Source organism: Phoca vitulina, unplaced genomic scaffold, assembly GCF_004348235.1.
Source record: "Phoca vitulina isolate PV1807 unplaced genomic scaffold, GSC_HSeal_1.0 scaffold24, whole genome shotgun sequence".
Taxonomy (NCBI): Eukaryota; Metazoa; Chordata; class Mammalia; order Carnivora; family Phocidae; genus Phoca; species Phoca vitulina.
This window is the reverse complement of record NW_022589727.1, coordinates 10247655-10266403: the sequence shown is the minus strand read 5'-3', so window position 1 is coordinate 10266403 and position 18749 is coordinate 10247655. Positions and strand designations below refer to the sequence as shown.

The following is an 18749-nucleotide window of genomic DNA, read 5'->3' as shown; positions in this document are numbered from 1 at the left end:
CTCCCTCTGCCTGCCACTCTGCCTACTTGTGCTCTCTGTCAAATAAATAAATAAAATCTTTTAAAAAAAAAAGATTAAAAAAATAAATAAATAAAAAATAAAAAAATCTCCACAATGTTTTCCATATGGCTGTACCAATTCACATTCCCATTAACAATATATAGGGTTCCCTTTCCTTCACATCCTTAGCAATACTTGTTATCCCTTGTGTTTTTGATAAATGCCATCGTAAGAGATGATATGCCAAGGTAAGAGATGATATCTCATTGTGGTTTTAATTTGCATTTTCCTGATGATTTGTGATGTTGAGCACCTTTTCATTTATCTGTTGGCTATATGTATACTTCTTTGGAAAAATGTCTATTCTGGTCCTTTGCCCATTTTTAATTGGATTATTTCTGTTTTTTTTTCTTTTTTTGCCATTGAGTTGTATGAGTTACTTATCTATTTTCAATATTAACCCCTTATCAGAGATAGAGTTTGCAAATATTTTCTACCATTTAGTAGGCTGTCTTTTCAATTTATTCATTATTTCTTTCTCTGTGGAGAAGCTTTTCATTTAGCTGTAGTTCTAATTGTTTATTTTTGCATTTGTTTCATGTGCTTTTGGTGTTCATATGCAAGAGAAATCATTGCCAAGACCAACATCAAAGAGTGCAACATAGTAAAACTGCCAAAATTGCATTCAGAGACTACTTGGTCATTTTTCAAGTTTGCTTTTCATTGTAAGTGAGAAAGAAAAAACTAAAGTATTCAACTCAACTTGCTAAAAAAAAGGAAAAAGAAACAAAATAAAATTATAAAAATCAGTCAAAAAGAATAGTTAACAAAGAAAAAAGCTAAAACTAATGACTTAGAGAACAAAAATGATCATCGTGAATAAATCAGAATTTGTAGTGTGTGGAAAAACAACTATAAGGGAAAAATTTAACAGGGTCAATCAAGGAAAAGAAAAAAAAGTCTGGTGCATGAGAAAAGAATATAACGGCAGAAGCAGAAGAAATGAAAAAATATATATTTCATACAACTTAATGATAATAAATTTGAAAACCTCATTAAAATCATCTTTTCTAGAAAAATATAGCTTTACCACATTGACTCAAGAATTAGAAAACATTAATCATGCAAAAACCAAAGAATAAACTGAATAAATTTTAAAATGTTTTTCTTCAGAAAAGAGTCAAGCGCTCTCTCTCTCTCTCTCTCTCTCTCTATATATATATATATATATATTGGGGGGCATTCACCACCATGTTTATACACTTATGACAACTTTTATCCAGAACCTCCTTTTCAAGATTGCATAGCAAATGTAATGACTTCTGGGGCAAAGGCTGGGCACATTTGCTAGAAGCTTCCATAAAGGGGCTTTCCTACATTCCAAGTTCATCAGCTGCAATAAAAATTCCTTGTGTATGTAGCATCCATCTGACCACTTTCCCATTATCCCAGGAGACCTGGAGCCAAGGTGAACCTATGCAAACATGAAGTTCACACTGCTGTTGTGTAGGACATAATAAAATCTCTGCTTCTCATTCAGGAGTTTCATGCCTTCTCCCAGCATCTGTGAAACTATGGCAGGCTAACTTGTTAGCTTGCAAGTGAGGTAAAATCTCTAACTCCTCACATATCTTGATAGTATCATGGGAGAATTTCTAAAAACTTTAAGGAACTGAAATGTGTTATGCTATTTAACAAAGAAAAAAAAAAAGAAAACCTTCTTATTTCATTTCAAAAACTCTTGTAAATCTCTGATACCAATATCTTGAACAAAGTACAAAATAGAAGAACTATAGACCAATAGATATTCAGCATTAAATGGTTGCAAATTGAATCCAATAATGTATTACAATTTTAATAAAGCATAACCAATTAGGTATACTTAAGAATGCAATCTGATATTTGGAAACTCATACTATAATGACTTTAATTGACTAAAAGAGAATAATCATATATTTATGCTATTACTCTGCAGTGGGGAGGGGAGAGGAATTTCAAAAGTGGCAGTCCCACTAGGAAATTAATGTTACCTGGAAAAAGCATAACATCCAAAGTGTGTTCATAGAGTATTATCGCCATAATGTAAAAAAATACCAATGTACATAAAAACTGAAATGGATTATGGCCAAGTGATTTTAAGAGATGCCTCTAGGTAGTTTGGGGGAAAAAAGCTAAAATGGTGATTGGTTGCTAGTTCAAAAAATAAAAAGCCTATTCAAACTTCATATATAGTGCTTTAATGTAGTGTTAGTAGAAATTCTGGGACATATCTGCAAGATGTAACATGATGCTGGAGAGAGATGCAAAAAGAAGAGAGGCTTCTTCCTTGTTTAACAGATCATGCTCTAAGTAAACATCCAAAATACATTAAATTTATATTTGGGAATCACTTATACCCATGCTACATCTTTTCTTCACATTCTAGTGTTACTCTCTCCTGATTTCTAAGTACCTACGATCATTGTAGCACTGGGTCTGTGCAAAAACTTGAAGGGTTCCCCAGTATAAAACTAGCACACTTTTGCTACCAGTCCTCAGATTAAAATGATCATTCCTCAAAGAGGAATGATTTGAATAAGTTGCTTTAAAAAAGCAATATGATGAACCGAATTAATATTATTACATGTGATTAATGCTTAATCCTATCAGAATTGTTAAAAATATTATGCAAACCATGTTCCTAATTTTTAAAAATTTCATGTTATTTTAAAATCTTTTGGTGGCAAGAAAATTAACATTAAGGCTAATTATTCTTGCCTAGGAGGTTCACTGCTCAGTTCTAAATGTTTCCAGGTTTTTCACACATACATTTCCCACTATTAAGATCACAGAATACGTAATGGCTTTTATTTTATTTTAATCATACCTAATGTATCAGGTCATTGGGCCAGCGACAAAATTTATTGTATGTAATTTGTGCATTGTTACTAAATTCAAGTTTGTTTTTCACATCTTCCATCTTTCTGCTGATTGCATCTTTAAAATTGAGGCTAGGGTTTTGGTCATCCAACACTGAGTGCCCTGAACTAGTTGTGTGAATGAAGTGATGAGTGGACAATAGGAGAATTATTTTTAAAATTGTAATAATCTTTAAAATTAGTTCAGAGATTAAATTTGTTTCTGATTTTTACTATTGCTGTACCTGGCTGTCTAATGAGGCAGTGAATCACTGCCTCTGTATTAAGCTAAGCATTTTCCACATGAAATGGTCAAGAAATGATTTAATAGCCAAATATGGGACTATTATAGGTATTTCCTGAGAGTGAAATATAAATATGAAGCCAAATAAAAACTAATAAATTCTACAAAATATTGGGAGATTGTGTCTTTCAGAACTCAATTTGGAAATTGTTCTGTCTGCCAAAGATCCAATGTAATCCATTATACCCTTCTCATATCATACCCTAAATTATAGGAAGAAGAACAAGGTTATAGAAAGAGCAATAGGGAAAGGCACTGACATAGAAAAGCAGTGGGACTTCTGAGGATGGCTAATAATAGATTAAAATACCTGAAACTCCAGTTTTGTTTGGATCTTTCCAGTAACAAAAAAGGAAGATCAGTAACTAGAGCTATAGTACTTTGATGAATATGCTATACTGAAATTTTAATCTTAATTGCATTTGCAAATTATAGGCAGTTAATAAAAACTCCATTTAACATTTAAAAAATCTTCCATTTAAAGATATCTGATATGGAACTACCTACCAAAAAGGTAGATTTTAACTCCAGAACTACATTGCATGCTATCTGAAGTCTGTATATATTTTTTTCTTAAACCATTTTATTGGCTGTTTGTATTTCTTTTTTTTTTTTTTTTTTTTTAAGATTTTATTTATTTATTTGAGAGAGAGAGAATGAGAGACAGAGAGCACGAGAGGGAAGAGGGTCAGAGGGAGAAGCAGACCCCCCGCTGAGCAGGGAGCCCGACGCGGGACTCGATCCCGGGACTCCAGGATCATGACCTGAGCCGAAGGCAGTTGCTTAACCAACTGAGCCACCCAGGCGCCCCTGCTGCTTGTATTTCTAATTCTATGGCATGTTTTCCTACATCCCCAGTTAATTGTACTGTGGCCTTTATAGTCTTTTATTAAACAATTCCTTCAGATGATCCATAATTGTGATCAATTCCTTTGCCCAGAGGGGACACTCCAGATTAGTAATACCACATCTATAATGATGCCTAATGAAACTTGTTTCTTTATGAGAATGCTTCATATTACATACATATTTACAAATTTTTATCTCATCCAATTTCTAAACAGGGATGAGAATAGTTTTATACGAAAAATCACATTGTCTTTCCACTATTTAATGCCAATAACTGATCATAATCATAAAGAGTGTCACTAATGATGAGATAAATCACATCTAAACTATGCCTGTTCAAACTCTATGCTTCTGGTCACATAGGGTAAATGCATAACAAAGAGCTATCCAAGAGCTGATAAGAGACAATTTCATATAAATTAAAGGTTACTTGAGAAGTATTATTCAGGTATTTAGCAGAATCCTTAATTGCTAGAAAGCAATAGACAATGTAATAATTTTCATCTAGAGAGAACAGACTAGATGGCAAATTTCTCATGTATTATCAAGGAGAGAGGGAGAATGAGAAAGAGAAAGAAAGGGACAGATTCAGCTTTTGCATACAACATAAGTATTCAACTAAAGTATCAGGCTGGTGCAGTATGGAAAGTATCTCTGAAATGCTCCTGCTTTCAGGCATTATCATGCATGTGGGCAGCAAAATTACCAAAAAAGCATATGTTCATCCATTTATTCATTCAGTCATTCAATGACTATTCACTGAGTGCCTCCCTTGTGACAGACACAGTTCTGAGCTTTTAGGATACAAAGAATGTGACAGAAAATCTCCTGTCCTCACTGACAATACGTTAGTATTGCAAGATGCAGGCAGACAACAAACAAGTAAAAACGAATGAGCAAAACAAGATAGAGACTGGTACTACAAAACCATGTGATGTGACAAGTGGCTGGAGGTAAGTACATTTCAGAATGGGATGGCAGAGACAAGATTTTGGATGAAAAAAATACAAATCTCCATTTCTGAGAGGCTAGTTATACAGGATTTTTTCTTTGTCTCTCTCCTGCTGACCATATTTTGCCATTTCACTAATTATTATTGTTCCATTAAAGTGCTGAAATGCCAGTCAATAAATGATTATTGAGATCCCACTGTGTTCTCAGCACCAGTACGATTGGAAAATGTGGTTGAATTCAAACAGCTAATCCTACTGCTGTGATAAAATATGAGGCAGAGAATGATGCTTAAATCAGTAAATAACTTAAGCCTTCCCTTTTTGAGGGGTGCATTTGAGTCTAAGCCTCCCTAGTCCATTCATATGTCACAAATCTTGAGATTTAGCCATCAATGTTTCAGGAACCTCTCCAAGAGGAGGCATCATTTATTGCCACTAGATGGCACCAATTATTTTCATATTTTTAGGCCCCCTCCTCCCAAAATACCCTTTTTCTATGTAATGGCCATATTTAAAATGGAAGAATATTACTTAGCATTATTATTAATAAAATTATTGTTCCTTTATTAATACTTTTCTATAGGAAGGATCACAGAAATAGCACTATAGATGGTATGTTCATTCACTGACACACTTGTTTGTTTAATGTACATTTGCTCCATTTTTTAAAATGAATTAAACAATGTCTTTGAAAATGTAAAAAGGAAGAAAAGTAATTGAGTATATGAATATATATAATAATTGGATATATAAACATCAGGATCAAAAATAGCTTATAAAAATACACTATGATATTACATATATCTTTAAAAGTTTTTAAGTTTTTAGAATTTAAACCTTTGCTACTTCAAGATGAAAAATGAGTGCCTCAGACTAGCTGCTATTTTGACTATCACTATATTTCTTTCATTCTAAGACAGTATAAAAATAATACTCACTTTAATATCTGCCAGAGTTTTTTGCCTCATGGTAATGAGTGTTCGATATCTCTGTTCTTCCTCATAGAGTCTCTCTTCATAGATTTTTTTCTCACTTACGAGATGATCAAATACAGCTTGTGCATGCTCCCTTTTATATCTCATGGTTAAAAATTCATTTCTATGAAGAAAGAATTGTATTTGCAACTAATCAGTTCATATTTTATTTTTTAAAATACATTTGTGATACATTTTAAAAGAGCCAATATTTAAAAGTCTTAGAACTGAATGGCTTTGGAAAAATTCCCCAATCCTTTCCATAGGCCTACCTCCATAGAGCTACTTCTAAATGATCCAGTTGGAAGAAAATCTCTGGAGAAATTTAGTGGATTCTCTTGGTTGCCTACCCAGCGTGCTTCTATTTTGTTGTCATTCTAAAAGAACCCCTCCCTCCATGCAGCATATAACACCAAAGATATATTCCAATTAGATTAAGGCAATTAGCATATGGTTAATTATTTAGGAGTGAACATATATATTAATATAGCCTAATAAGATGAAAGACAAGGGCCTAATTCCATGTAGAAAGACTCAATATCCACTAAATGTGAATGAGTCATGTTTTCAAACTTGATGACAATGGACGTAGTGGAGAGAGAAAAAAATGAGTACCTAGTGTTGAGCTGCTGATTCACTAATATCAACCAACTCTGTAGCTTACCCTACCCAAGGGTTCCTGTTATATAAGAGGACACATTTCCCTTGTTCAGTTTAAGCTGTTGTGTGAATACCTTTGTTTGTGTACATGTGTGTGTATTTTGTCATTTGTAACTAAGTATATACTGACACAGAGGTTAAATCATTTTTATTTAAATAAGGAACAACACTAATAGAAAAAGCATCAAAAAGTGGTTAAAACAATAATGAAAACAAATATGCTTTAGAAATAATTGCTAGAGTTGATCAGTAACACAGAGTGCAGAATAAACAGAGCTGCAAAAACTCAGCACTGTCTTATGTTACCCATATTTGTTTTTATCTCTGCTGGTATAGAAAATTGAGTCATTTGCACAGTTAGCTAAAAAGGCAGCAGGACTAAAGTTTTTGAGGGGCTGAAATGTTAAAGTGCTCAAATATAATATCTCATTTAATACAACAACAACCCTATGGAAGAATAATCATTATAGCAATTTACAGATGAAGAAACTAAACTTCACCATAATTAGCTTATGTAAGCTAATTAGTAAATAACAGAATCAGAATGCAAATCCAGTTTTGTCTTACTCTGTTTGATTCAGCAGCTCAACACTAAATACTCATTTTTTTTCTCTCTTTCTCTACTATGGCTATTATCAGAAATTTGAAAACAACGTTTTTTGTTTACGTTTTTAGATGTGAGGCTCTCCTTCTATTAAATAGGATAAGGTCCTTTCCTTTTATCTATATGTCTTGCCCATGTTTCTTCCACTTCATCATTCATACCAAAAACATCCAAAATTCTTATGTGATATCCTATATAAATATTCACTGATATCAATATTATGGAACATAGAAACCATGAAATTCACATGGGGAACAGCTAGTATGACCAGAGCCAAAAAACTCTCACAGTTGCTCCCAGCAAACATCACTATATCTTGACCACATATACTTTGTTCTCTACACTAAGTATTTTGAGATTGGATTATATTCAACACAGCATTTTTATTAGTTAACTATACACACACATACATTATATAGGCTATATATGCTTTTATGTATATCTATACATGAAAATAGTGTTTCCTTTCTCATAGTGATAAAAAGAATAAACTCTGAAGTCCTATGGGTCTGGGTCTAAATCCTTTCACATCCTAATTAAGAAACAGTTGTAAAAATTAGAGTCAAGGACAACTTTAATTGCTATTATTCTAATCACCATATTTTAATCATTTTGCATATGCAAGTTTGTATTTCTAAAATTATCCTCAGAAACTTGAAGGTACACTTTCCCATTTGTAATTTCTTTGTCCTTCTTGGTGTCTGGCACTAGGCACACTGTGGGTTCTTAATAAATAATGATTAACTTGATATAGTCATCTATTGAAAATACCAGTAGCTTATTACTAATATAGTTTATTTGCAATAATCTTCCTTTCCAATCCTAGTTTAGTGAGTCAATATGCACAGTTTTAAAAGCACACACTGGAACAAGATGGACCTAAACTGGGGCTGGCTCTAACCACTGATTAGCTGTACAAAGACAATCATTTAATTTCCCTGAGCTTCTGTTTCCTCAGTATTCATATTATATAACTTAAGAATTTGCTGTGAGAACTGGATAAGATAAAGTACACAGATTGCCCACAAAGTGCCTGGCACATTAGGAAGTCAATCAATAGTAACTTTAAATATTATTTGACATTATCCATCACCATTGTTAATTAATAGATCTTATTTAAATCAAACTATAATTCCTAAATGTGACCAATGTATATCCTTCCCGTAGTCCTTCAAGCTCTGTTCTCAATGTATTACAAAAATAGAAAAATAAGAACCAAAAGGAACAAAGGAAGAGAATGTAAGTTCTAAGTGAGAGTCTTATGGAAACACTAGAGGTCTTAGAGTATGATCATTCTCTGAGTGAAAGACCTTACTAACCCTTGTTAGGTATGTCCCTGATTAATAAAGGGACTGAATAAGAGCTTTCTGAAGACAATAAATATGAACAAATTACATAAGGTTTTGTAGAATATCTATTTCTAAAGGATTACCTCAAAACTTATCAAAAAAGTTTGGGTGAAAAACCATATATTATTAACCATGTCACGTGAGTGAGAAATACTGAAATGAGTTGGAAAGATTATTAATTTCATAATTAATAAGAGTTCTTATACTTGGAAAAGAATAAACATTCCCAGTTATTCAAATAAGAATAAACCCAGGGGAATAATAAAAAATGAATGCAATTTATGTTTGTTTGTTTTTTATGTAGGCTCCAAGCCAGGTGGAGCCCAATGTGAGGCTTAACCCTGAGATCAAGAGCTGAGCCCAAGAGCCACCCAGGTGCCCCCACAATTTATGTTTTTAAATCAAAATTATCAAATATCACATGTGTACTCCACATCAAATAATGATGGAAAATAATGGACCATTTTAAGAATAAACCTTAAAGAAATTTGGTCTTATCTCTTTTATAAATAATATATCGAACATTTAATATTTTGATAAAATTTAAGTACTTACTTTAAATTCCCAAGTGTCTGAGCAAAAGTAATATTTTCTTTCTCTTTTTCTTTTAAGTTCTTATTCAACTGATTTATTTTTGCATGATAAATAATTGTTTTACTTTTAGTGTTCTCTATTTCTCTAAAAGTTATTGAGCATTTTTCCTGGAAAATAAATTCAAGGATGTTTTATTTTAAATACTAGAATTTTCAAATCCTTGCAACTTAAGGACACAATTACATTTGGCCATGTAAACAATTAAAAGCAAACAGTAACTTATTATCAGTGTAAGTAACAACTTAGATTTATGTTCTTTCTCTTCTCCATAGTTATATCTGATGAGATTGTCTAAAAAATGGTTTAGAACTATATAGTCTCTCTTCCCACAGCTCTCTTCCTCTTTCCCTTTTCCCCTCTCTCCCCTGCACTGTCTTCCCCTCCACATGCCCCCATACAAGCACACCTTAAAGGCATGTCCTTTCAAAATATAAACATGTGGATGGGGCGCCTGGGTGGCTCAGTTGGTTAAGCGTCGCCTTCAGCTCAGATCATGATCTCAGAGTCCTGCGATCAAGTCCCACATCGGGTTCCCTGCTCAGTGGAGAAGTCTGCTTCTCCCTCTACCCCCTCCCTGCTCATGATCTCTCTCTCACTCTCAAATAAATAAAATCTTAAAAATATATATAAACATTTGGTTACTGGTTTTCAAACACGCACATTGAAGGTGGGCAAGGATATACATTGTCCTGATCTTTCAAACAAAAGAAATTAATATTTAATACCAGTACACTTTCCCAAGGCTGACCTATGCAATTCCAAACTGAAGATTTGATTTTGCATCTAGTTTTTGCATGATCCTTTCATGACTGTTGATGTTTATATTGACTGAATGATTTACTGATTGGATGACTGACTTACTGAATGCTGTTCCCCACATTGGCATTGCTTCTAATTAGTGCTACTCTCCCAAATGATTTCAGATATCAACTGCTCCCTTTGCTCCTATTTTCTTCCACTTCCCCCCATATGCTCTCTGATTCTTTCTCTACTCTTACAGATTTCAAGAAGAAAGGCTAATCTTTTATATTTATTTTCCTATAAAAATCTGCTATTTGTCCACGACTTTCAACACTGGGTACTGTATTTGGATTTTCATACCCTCCCTTTGTTTCTTTCTTTTTCTGAAAGTTCTAGAATTCGTCTACTGATAAATGAGGGTTTTTTGGTTTGCTTGTTTTTAATACCTCGATGTAGTTGAAAGATGGCTGACTAGGATTCTTCAGTGTGACCAATAGGATATTATATTATTACTGGGAGAAAAGTCAGTCCCCCCAAAAAGTGTGAAGAGGTACAAGTATGGAATAAAGTAAGTAGGTAGGAGTCAAAGAGATGGGCAACTCTGGGTACAGCATGCTATCACCGAACTTGAATTTTAAGTCAGATTCCATAATTCATGCCTTAATCTTGAATGAAGATTCTCACAGCAAAGTCAAAAGACATCAGAAGCAATAGTATCAACAACTTAGACCAGACCAGCCAATTCAGCAGTTCTAAAGGTGGTGTCAAAACATCTACACTAAACGAAAGAAAGAGACAGTGTGCTTCCTACAGACAGCAATGAAACGCAAAAAATGGTATTTTGCCACTCTAGTAGGTACCATCAGTGAGGCTTTGGTAAATGTGAACAGCATAACCCCTTCCATGGCATCAAAAATATCAGAAACATCATTATGGTCAGCTGAGTCTAGAGAGAAGCTGTTAGATGTTGTATGTCAATCAGGAGTACAAATCTGCACATCTGCAGTGAGCAAAAGACTGGGGACCCCCCCAATAGCCATTTATAAGTCTTTTGATAAATGCTGAAGGGCCACCACAGCAAATGGGAATAGAGGCAGATTTATTTATTTAAGATTTATTTATAATCTGACCATTCTTTGGCTTATTTTTTCTCTAGCCCTGGGGGACACAGGCATCAGTAATTTGGAGGCTTTCCAACCCAAGGGTACTTTCATGTCCAGACCTGGAAGAATCTAAAAATCTGAATTGCAGTTAATTAATGTTTTAGTATACAACATTTTTCATCATTTCCTTATCCCCCAAACTTTCAAGTCACATATTTAAAAAATATTAGGTAATAAAGATTATATTCAGATTCTAAATTATTAATTTCAAATTATATTTTTAATTTTATTTAAGATTTTTTAAAGATTTTAGATTAAGAATTTAAGATTTTAAGATTTTTATTTAAGATTTAATTTTTAAATTATCTAAACATAATAAGTTTAGAATCTATGCCTAAGATTTAAATTGGGGTTAGAAATAGTAAAAATTCAGTAATGGCCCATGTTTAACTTGGCCCATGTTTATTTTGGCCCATGATTGAAATGCTTATGCACAGTAAAAGATAAAATTATTTGTCTTAAAAATTATTTGTCTGAGAACTTAAGTTCTTAGAAGACAGAAATAGGGTCTATAGTATGGCTTGTACACCTATCAGCATAAAAGTACTTAATAAATGCTATTAATGATATTTGACATTACAACAGTTTGGTGTTCAACAGCATGGCGCATGAGGCATTTCTTCATCTGTGTATTGCCCATCTCACTAGCTTCATCTCTTTTCACTCTTTTTTTTTTAAAGATTTTATTTATTTATTTGACAGAGAGAGACACAGCGAGAGAGAGAACACAAACAGGGGGAGTGGGAGAGGGAGAAGGGAGCCCAATGTGGGGCTTGATCCCAGGACCCTGGGATCACGACCTGAGCCGAAGGCAGACGCTTAACGACTGAGCCACCCAGGCGCCCTCTTTTCACACTTAAAATAGGTGCCCTGCTCTCTGGTCATACCAAACTACTTGCAATTCCACACACAGCATTATTTCATGATACCTTTGCTTTGCAAACAGCACCTGTTTCTAAAATGCCCTTACTTCATTTCTTCATCAATTTAAAAATTATATAATGATAATGATGATGATGATGATGATGATAAGTACCTTCAGTGACAATAATTTTTTAAGGCTTTTTGTATATCATCTCTATTCTCCACAACATCATGGCAATGTAAGTATTTTAACCTTCATTTACTCCATTAGTAATTCTCATTTTTAGATATAACCTCCTCTGAAAAACCTACCCCAATTCCCTCAGTTCAGTCAGGTGTCCTCCTCCATGACACTCTTCCACCTCATTATACTGCTGTCATGGCTTTGCTCACAGTGTATTAATGCTCTGTGTCCTTGTCTGCTCCCCAACAAGATAATGTGCTTCTTGAGTGAACAAAGTTCTCCTTTTACTTCCCCAATTCCAGCAAATTCTAACAATGTTTAATATATCTCAAGTGCTTAATAGTAATTGAAAAGACAAACTTATTTGAAGGACAAATAAAAGAAAATTAACCCTTCTTTTCTAGCCCTTCAACTCCTAGTACCTTCTACAATACTGAGCACACACACAAAGGAAGTGTTCAGCCATATTCTTCATTGAAATTTGTTATATTTATTAGACATACCACCTTTGGCAATTTTTAGTTAATATTTTTTGAAACTAGTATTCAGATGTGGACATGAGTAACCAGGTGGTTTTCCACTGCCATGTTCAACACATATGCTTTACCTTTGTGACATGTGTTAACAGTAATTTGTTATCAAAAACAGTAGTATGCTGAGTAGTAGGAGCTTGTCTGAATGTTTTTGTTCCTGATTTTAATGGAAATAATTTTAATGTTTCTGCCATTAAGTATAACGTTTGCTGGAAAGTACTGGTAGACACATTATCAAGGTAAGGATGTTTTCATTCTATTTCTAGATGGTTAAAAGTGTTTTTGAAAATCATTAGTGGCTATAGTGTTTTATTAAATATTTTAGGTTAATTGTCTTTCATTTCTGTAAATGTACTGAATTATATTAGTACAGCTGATCCTTGAACAACACAGGTTGGAACTGTGCAGTTCCTCTTACAGGCAGATTTTTAACAGCACACCACTGTAAATGTATTTTTTCTTCCTTTTGATTTTTCTAATAACATTTTCTTTTGTCTAGCTTCCTTTAATATAAGGATATAGTATATAATATCTATAGCATATAAAATATTTGTTAATCAACTATTTGTAATCAGTAAAGCTTCCAGTAAACAGTAGGCTATTAGTAGTTAAGTTTTAGGGGAGTCAAAAGTTACACGTAGATTTTCGACTACGTGAAGGCTGGTACTGCCTAAACCCTGCATTGTTCCAGTGTCAGCTGTACATTTGTTTATGTTGACTCATCTTCACATTCTTCAAAGGAATCTTACTTTGCATAATACATGCTTTTTAATCACATTTTAAAAACTCAATTCACTGATATATTTAAGAGTTTGTCATCTGTGTTCATAAGTGAGGTCACCTAAAGATTTCTTTTTCAAGCTAGTATTTTTCAGTTACAATTTCAGAATTATATTATTACAGAATAAATTTAGAAGCTTTCCATACTTTCTTATGGTCTGTATCTGGTCTTTGTAAGGAGGCCTATAAAGTATCTGGGCTTGTTTTTTTTTTTTTTTAATTAATTTTTTTTCTTTTAGGGAGAGAGAGAGAGAGAGAACGCACACATGCAAGCTGGGAGAGAGGGGCAGAAGGAGAGGGAGAAAGAGAATCTCAAGTAGGCTCCATGCCCAGCATGGAGCCCAATGTGGGGCTCAATCTCACGACCCTGAAGTCATGACCTGAGCTGAAATCAAGAATTGGAGGCTTAACTGACTGAACCACCCAGGCACCCCTGTGTTTGTTCTTGTGGTTAGTGGTATAGACAAATTACATTTATTCTATAATTTTTATTCTACTGTTGTTGTGATTTTCCCTCTTTACCCAGTTTTCATTATTTGTATTTTAATAAATAGTATAATAATTTGTATATAAATTGTATACTTCATCTAAATTTTAAAACAAAGTTCTATGCAAAATAGCATTCTTTCTTCCACTACTATATATAATTATGTCTCTTTTAATTTTTCCCATGGCTGTTTTTATCTTCTTTTTGTCCTTATAGATATGCTAAGTACTTTACATTTTTCTTACCAAAATGATTTATTGGTAACACTAACGTATTACCTTGGCCTGTTCCATAAATTTTGCTGTATAGTTTATCATCAATAATTTATAAATAATTTGTGCTTCTACATATTCCTTAACACAGAACAAATAATGAAAAAATGTAATTTAAAAAATATTTCCAGTAATGTCTTCTTTTTGCTCTATTTTTTTGTTACTGAGTTCTGATTTTGCTTCATTGTATTCAACAAAAGTAACCTGTATGATCTGACCAGAATAACATAATGGTTAAGAGCACAGACTCTAATGTCAGTGCCAGATTTAGTGAATCTCAACTCCACCATTAATGAGCTGTGTGAAACTGAACAAGTTAATTCAAAAACAAGGCATTAGATTCTTCAACTGTAGAATGGGGATAAAAATAGCACAATCTTCACAGAGTTATTATGAAGTTGAAATGAGTTAATATGTCTGAGCACTTAAAATAATGCCTGGTATACAGAGAACATGCAAAATATCAGTATCTGTTGTTGTTATTAGTATTACTATTTTCCTTGATAATTTTTAATCTTTTGTGGCCTAGTACAAACTTTTAAAAAATGATATTATTACACCTCTATTTCATAGCCAACATGCTGTCCACCAACAAATCCAATTGGTGCGACCTTTAAAGTATATCCAGAGGATACCAAGTTAAAGACAACGGACTATCTCCACCCTCCATATCCAGTGATTCTCTAAAGACAAAATATTAGAGAAAAAGATTCTCAGGGAGCAAGTATTTCTAATTTGGAAAAAGCCCTGAAGCCCTTTGATATATGACCATTTGTTCATGCTGCCTATACACCAGCTTGAGGGTAAAACTGAGATGTCAGATATTAACAGATGTTTCAGTCTGTATATGGGTCTCATCTGGATAAACATGGTACTATTTTTAGTACAATACAAATCCCCACCTCTACTTTGTAGGACAGGTTAACAGGAGGATTCACTAGTACAATGGGAAAAACACCGCAAGAGAAAAAAATGAAGATACAGAGACTGTGTGTGTGTGCATGTGTGTGTGTGCGTGTGTGTGTGTGTGTATGTGTATAGAAACTACTTAGTGCAACCAATTAGAAATGAGAGGCATCAACCTAAAATAAATTTGCTTGAATAGTTTTCATTGACATAAAGAAGTTGTAAATTCATAATTATTTTTTATGTTAAATTTCTTACCTCAGTTTCTGTTATTGCCTCACGGGTTTTCTTCCCCCTTCTTCGTAATTTTTGCTTAGTTCTTTCCACATTTCTTTTAACATCGTCTCTCCTCTCAGTTATATCATTTAATATCTAGAAGACATTCAGAAATTAAGATGTGCAGCATTTGCAATCCAATTATCCTGGTTTAGACCAAATAGTTCTCAAGTGACTATTTTAATAATAACAATATATATTTTGGTATAAAGGAAAAGGACCAACAAACATGAATTACAAAAACATACTATGATATCCACATCCCAATATTCCATTTGAATTATTGGAGAAAACCAAAATCTAACCAATTTTAGCTAAGTAACAAAAACTAAGAAACTCACATAGAAATCATAAGTTTTCACCATGATATTTAAAATATCTTAACCAAAATTAAAATTCCAGATACAAACTGTCAGCAATCATTACCAAAAGTACATAAAAACTTATTGTTTTCAAGAGTTTGTGTTAAATTGATAGTTCTTATAACTTATAAACTATTAAAATATAATAAAAACAAAAATGATTACTGAACTAAAAGATGAGATAAAACAATGGCTATTATAAAATAAGGGGGAATAAAAGTCATTAATCTTTTCAGGAATTCATTATACTCAGATGATTATACTGAGGCTTTTGAAGCAATTAATAAATTTCCATCACTAATGTAAGGAGGAGCCATTATTAAAATCATTTATCTCACTAGGTGTTAGTACTGGTTATATATTCATTACATGAGCTCTAGGATAAGCAATTAAGAGCCCTGAGTATAGTAGTATACTCAGAATTTGTTGTTGCCGTGTTTTATGGCCTTGTACAAGTTGCTTCATGCATTTAGGCCCAAGTTTTCTTAAGGCTATGATCCAGATAAACTCTGTCTTGTCTACTTCATAGGGAGACTTTGGAGATCAAAATAAACTCTCATAATGGGAACATCTTATAAATCATAAAGTTTTTTAAATTAAAAAAACACTGAAAATTATTAAAGACTAAGAATATAAAATTACATCATCATTTACAAAGAAAAAAAATCCTGTTGCCAAAATGGCCCAAATGAATATATGTATGTCCTCCCTGCATCTAAGGACAAGAATATATAACTCTTACCACACCCTCCACTTTTCCAAAAGACTAATGACATGATGCATACATATTTTTCTACTAAATTTTTCTTTGGGAAGGGCTAGCAATATCAGTTACTGCCATAAACTTGTTGTTTTGAAAATATTTTATCGACATTTGCTTTATTTTTCATCCTAGGTGTCTTAACTTCTTCTACATACATCAAATATTTGCCATAAAAATGCCAAGATGCATTATATTTTATATTTGAGCAAACACAGCCTTAGCATTTTATTAACAAGCAGCGAAGACTTTGAATTAAATTTAACATAGTGGGCAATCACATCAGATAAATCACTACTCATTTATTTGAAAACTGCTTTTCCTAAGTACACTCTAATATAGAGTATGGGGTTCCAGGTAATAGCATTAGTAGTCTTGCTATATAGTTTCACTATAGATCAGTTGTGTGGCCATAATATATGTATTTTGTTCATGCTTTTATGTCTTACTATGTGAAATCATAATATTCCAAGTAATAATGTAAAATCATATACATGATTTGACTTAAATATTCCTGGAAATCAGCTTCTGGATTAATTATACTTACATCAGAATGCTCTTTGTGGATAGTTCTGATTCTTATAGCGTCTTCTTCTAGTTCAAGCAGAGATGTCTCTAGTTCTGCCAGTGCTAGGGCACACATTGCTTTCTTTTCCAAAAGTTCCCGCCTCTCAAGTATCTGTTCTTCTTGAATGGTATACAGTCTTTTCTGCCAGCAAAGATTTTAAATAATTCATTCAGTTATTAATTACCTAAACATAGGTATTAAGGAGTGCACTTGTAAGGGTGATGTATGGAATTGCTGAATCACTATATTGTACATCTGAAACTAATATTTCACTGTATGTTAACTAACTGGAATTAAAAACTTAAAAAAAAATAAACATTTATTGAGTCTCAATCCTGAGCCAGGAAGTAATGTTTGTTGTTATTTGAAAATTAAAAATAAATTATGCCACCATAAAAAGCAACAGGTATGAATATAGCATATTTATACAATGCATAGTTATTATTAGAAAAAATGAGAGAAAAATTTAATATAGACAATAAAAATGAAACATTCTTTTTTAAAATTTTCTTATTAACATATAATGTGTTATTTGTTTCAGGGGTACAGGTCTGTGATTCATCAGTCTTACACAATTCACAGCACTTACCATAGTACATACCCTACCCAATGCCCATCACCCAGAAAATGAAACATTTTTAAGTAAGTATTGGAACATAATAGGGTTAAAAAGCACACTAACAACAAATATTGAAATATATGCAATTCCTGTAATCTAAGATCCAATAAAACCAATGAACAAGAAGTTAATGACAAAATATTAAGCAGAAACAGCTAGAAGATTATGGGATTATTGAACATATATACTCATAGAAAAATAAATCAGAAAATTTGGCATTTTCAGCATATAGAAGTAAAGAAACACTGCTTTAATATATTTGAAAATGCCAAATTTCCTAACAGAAGAAATCACAATTTGTGTTTATTTAAAAGAAGACCAGAGGTCCAGATAATCTCAAATAAGTGTATAAAATAACACTGTTTTGGACTGTTTTGCCTCTTGATTTTACTTTTATAATTTTAAATATTTATGTATTTCTGAAAGGGAGGCATTCTAGAAACATGCCAAGGATGAAAACACCCAACCCTGGTTCCAAAGGATATGCAGGTGGTAGATAAAGATAAAAAAAATTAAAATTGATTTTGCTAGCTATAATAATTTAATTTCAAAATCCTTATATAGAAATACCATATTTTTCTTTCAGTGTTAAATAAAGAAATTCCATTGAAAGGCACTAAAAGTAAAGAAAACATAACATCATCACAAAGCAAACTAAAGAGACACTTAGGAATAAGATCTCACTGCCCTTTTACTAGACTGGCAGAAATCCCCATTAAGCCACAAAATAAGATATGTGTCTGGGAGGTCAGTTTCTTTATGCACGATCAGATACTGCTAGTTGTACGCAGAGGGCAACTGTCATCAGCTGAGGAGAGAAAACTGCTGGCTTGCAAACCAAGGAGTGAAAAGATGCCTCATTATAGGCAGATTTAAAATGCTAAGTAAAATGCAAATTAAAGGAAGAATAAAATATTGAAACCAAATTAGGATTACCTGAATCATCATTCCATTAGCCACTTCTCCTCGTGTGAGTTTTTTCAAGAATTCTTCTCTACCCTATAAATTATCAAATTTTTAGAAAAGGAGGTTTTATTTATAGAATATCAG

At 32.9% G+C, this 18749-nt stretch overlaps 1 protein-coding gene across 1 annotated transcript in view; it reads right to left on the bottom strand.

The window, feature by feature from the left end:
* The window catches only part of CCDC178 (coiled-coil domain containing 178), a 414615-nt gene that overhangs the window by 250111 nt on the left and 145755 nt on the right, over positions 1-18749 (bottom strand). Inside the window, exons 13-17 of the mRNA XM_032421225.1 lie at positions 18636-18698; positions 17060-17221; positions 15373-15486; positions 9146-9291; positions 5942-6101 (exon numbers count right to left, since the gene is read on the bottom strand). Of these exons, the coding sequence (XP_032277116.1) occupies positions 5942-6101; positions 9146-9291; positions 15373-15486; positions 17060-17221; positions 18636-18698 (645 nt within the window). The remainder of the gene's footprint in view (positions 1-5941; positions 6102-9145; positions 9292-15372; positions 15487-17059; positions 17222-18635; positions 18699-18749) is intronic.